At 69.3% G+C, this 1,818-nt stretch overlaps 1 protein-coding gene across 1 annotated transcript in view; it reads right to left on the reverse strand.

The window, feature by feature from the left end:
• Nucleotides 1-443: 443 nt before the first annotated feature.
• The window catches only part of CARD9 (caspase recruitment domain family, member 9), an 8,387-nt gene continuing 7,012 nt past the window's right edge, over nt 444-1,818 (reverse strand). Inside the window, exons 6-7 of the mRNA XM_012721173.1 lie at nt 1,513-1,705; nt 444-699 (exon numbers count right to left, since the gene is read on the reverse strand). Coding sequence (XP_012576627.1) covers nt 531-699; nt 1,513-1,705 — 362 coding nt within the window. The 3' untranslated portion in view covers nt 444-530. The remainder of the gene's footprint in view (nt 700-1,512; nt 1,706-1,818) is intronic.

Here is a 1,818-nt window from a genome sequence, read left to right on the forward strand (position 1 = left end):
TTCTGGGCACGGGGCACGGCCCGAGGCTGTGGAGATGGGCCGAGCGGCGCCTGCCACTGTACACGAGGACCCCAAGCGGGAGGGTGAGGGGCGTGGGGGGGCTGGAGATGGGCCTCAGGGCAGGGCTGCCCGGCCCAGGGCGGGGTTGGGGCTGGTGTTCGAGGGCCCGTGGTGCCCAGCGGGATGTGTGTCCTGGTGTCTGGCCAGATGGTCAGGACCTTGGGGGCCACTCCCCAGGGAGAATGCTGACTGGCCATTCCAGGCACCCCTCCAACCTTCCTGGGCCTCCCCACAAGTCTCTGCTGGCCATGGCCTGCACCACAGGGCCTGCCAAGGCCACAGCCCCAGCCAGGCGTGGCGCGGACCCCGGTGACAGAGGCTGGCAGGACTGGCAGCCCAGCGGTGGGCACCACCATTCTGCCGCCGGAACCGGGACGATGGAGTCAGGTCCACCGCGTCGGTTTATTGAGCGAACAGGCCAAGTCCGGGGGCGGGGGGCTCGTCACGGCCACTCCCAGGCAGAGGGCTGGTCAGCTGCTCTTAGTTTTGCCAGGGAGGGTGGGATCCTGGTCCTCACCCCCTTTCGGAACATCAGTGGGGGTGGGGGTCCCCGCCGGCGCCACCACCAGCTCCAGGGCCCCGTCGCTGGCCACTCTGCACACCTCCTCCCCTCTGGCCGCCAGGATTTCTTCAATATTCCTGGAAGGAGGCGACATGTGACACCCCAGCCCGAGCCCAGCTGCCCAGGTCGTCCTGGGCTCCCCGGCCAGGCCTGGTCAAAAGCATGGGTCCTGGGGCCTCCCTGGGGCGCAGGGGTTCCTCTCAGCACTAGACAGCCACAGCCGCGGTCCACCCCCAGCCAGGGAGGGACCCCAGGGTGCAGCAGACCCCTCCTGTCTCCCAACTGCCCCCTCAGCAGTGGGTCTCGGTGGGTCCACCTGTTCTCCCCACGCAGCCTCTGGGGTGTCCTCTCACTCTCCACCCCTGGCCTGCACCCCAGCTCTTGGATGCATAAATACATTAAAAAAAAAAAAACAAACAGCGGAGTACTGGGATGGCCTGAGGGCCACCCCGGCTCACCTGACAGAACCTGCCCAGTCCCCAGAGGTAGCCGCTTCCTCCACCCCAGGTCAGGGGAGGACGCAGCTGAGAAGTCAGGGAGCTGCCCAGGGCCGCCCGCCCAGAAGCGCTGGCCATTGCCCACCACGGCTGGTGAGGCGACAAGTGAAGGAAGGGCCAAGGCGGCGGAAGGCGGTCTCGGGGTCGCGGCCGGTCGCCTTCGGGAGACCCAGCTATGGACCTGCCTGCCCGCCCAGACGCTGCCCGCGGGGCCCGGGGGCTGGCCCAGGCCCCAAGTTGGCAAAACCATGTCTCACACTACCCTGTCCACCCTGGCGTCTGCCTGGAGTCCACTTCACTGTGTGGGGAAGGAGGCGGGAGAGGGGGCACTCCCGCGGCCAGGGTGCGGGGCGCTGGGCCAAGCGTGGGGGGGGACCCCCGCGGCGGTCTCACCTCTTCCCAGCCAGGTCTGAGAACCAGCCCAGGTTGTCAGCGATGACGTGGTGGTTCTGGCAGCCCGGGCAGGTCACGATGACCACGCCCTGGTAGTAGGACAGCTTAGAAATGCGCTTCGAGGACCTTGTGCCGCAGACCTGGGCGACAGGGGGCACGTGGGGCAGCGCGCCGGACCGACGGAGGCCCCGCCCTGGAGACCCGCCCCCAGGAAGGCCCCGCCCCCAGGAAGGCCCCGCCCCCAGGAAGGGCCCGCTCCCGGAGGCCCCGCCCCCGGAAACCGCCCCGGAGGGCTCCGCCCCCCGG

Source organism: Condylura cristata, unplaced genomic scaffold (assembly GCF_000260355.1).
Source record: "Condylura cristata isolate star-nosed mole 26May11 unplaced genomic scaffold, ConCri1.0 scaffold00006, whole genome shotgun sequence".
In the NCBI taxonomy this organism is placed as follows: Eukaryota; Metazoa; Chordata; class Mammalia; order Eulipotyphla; family Talpidae; genus Condylura; species Condylura cristata.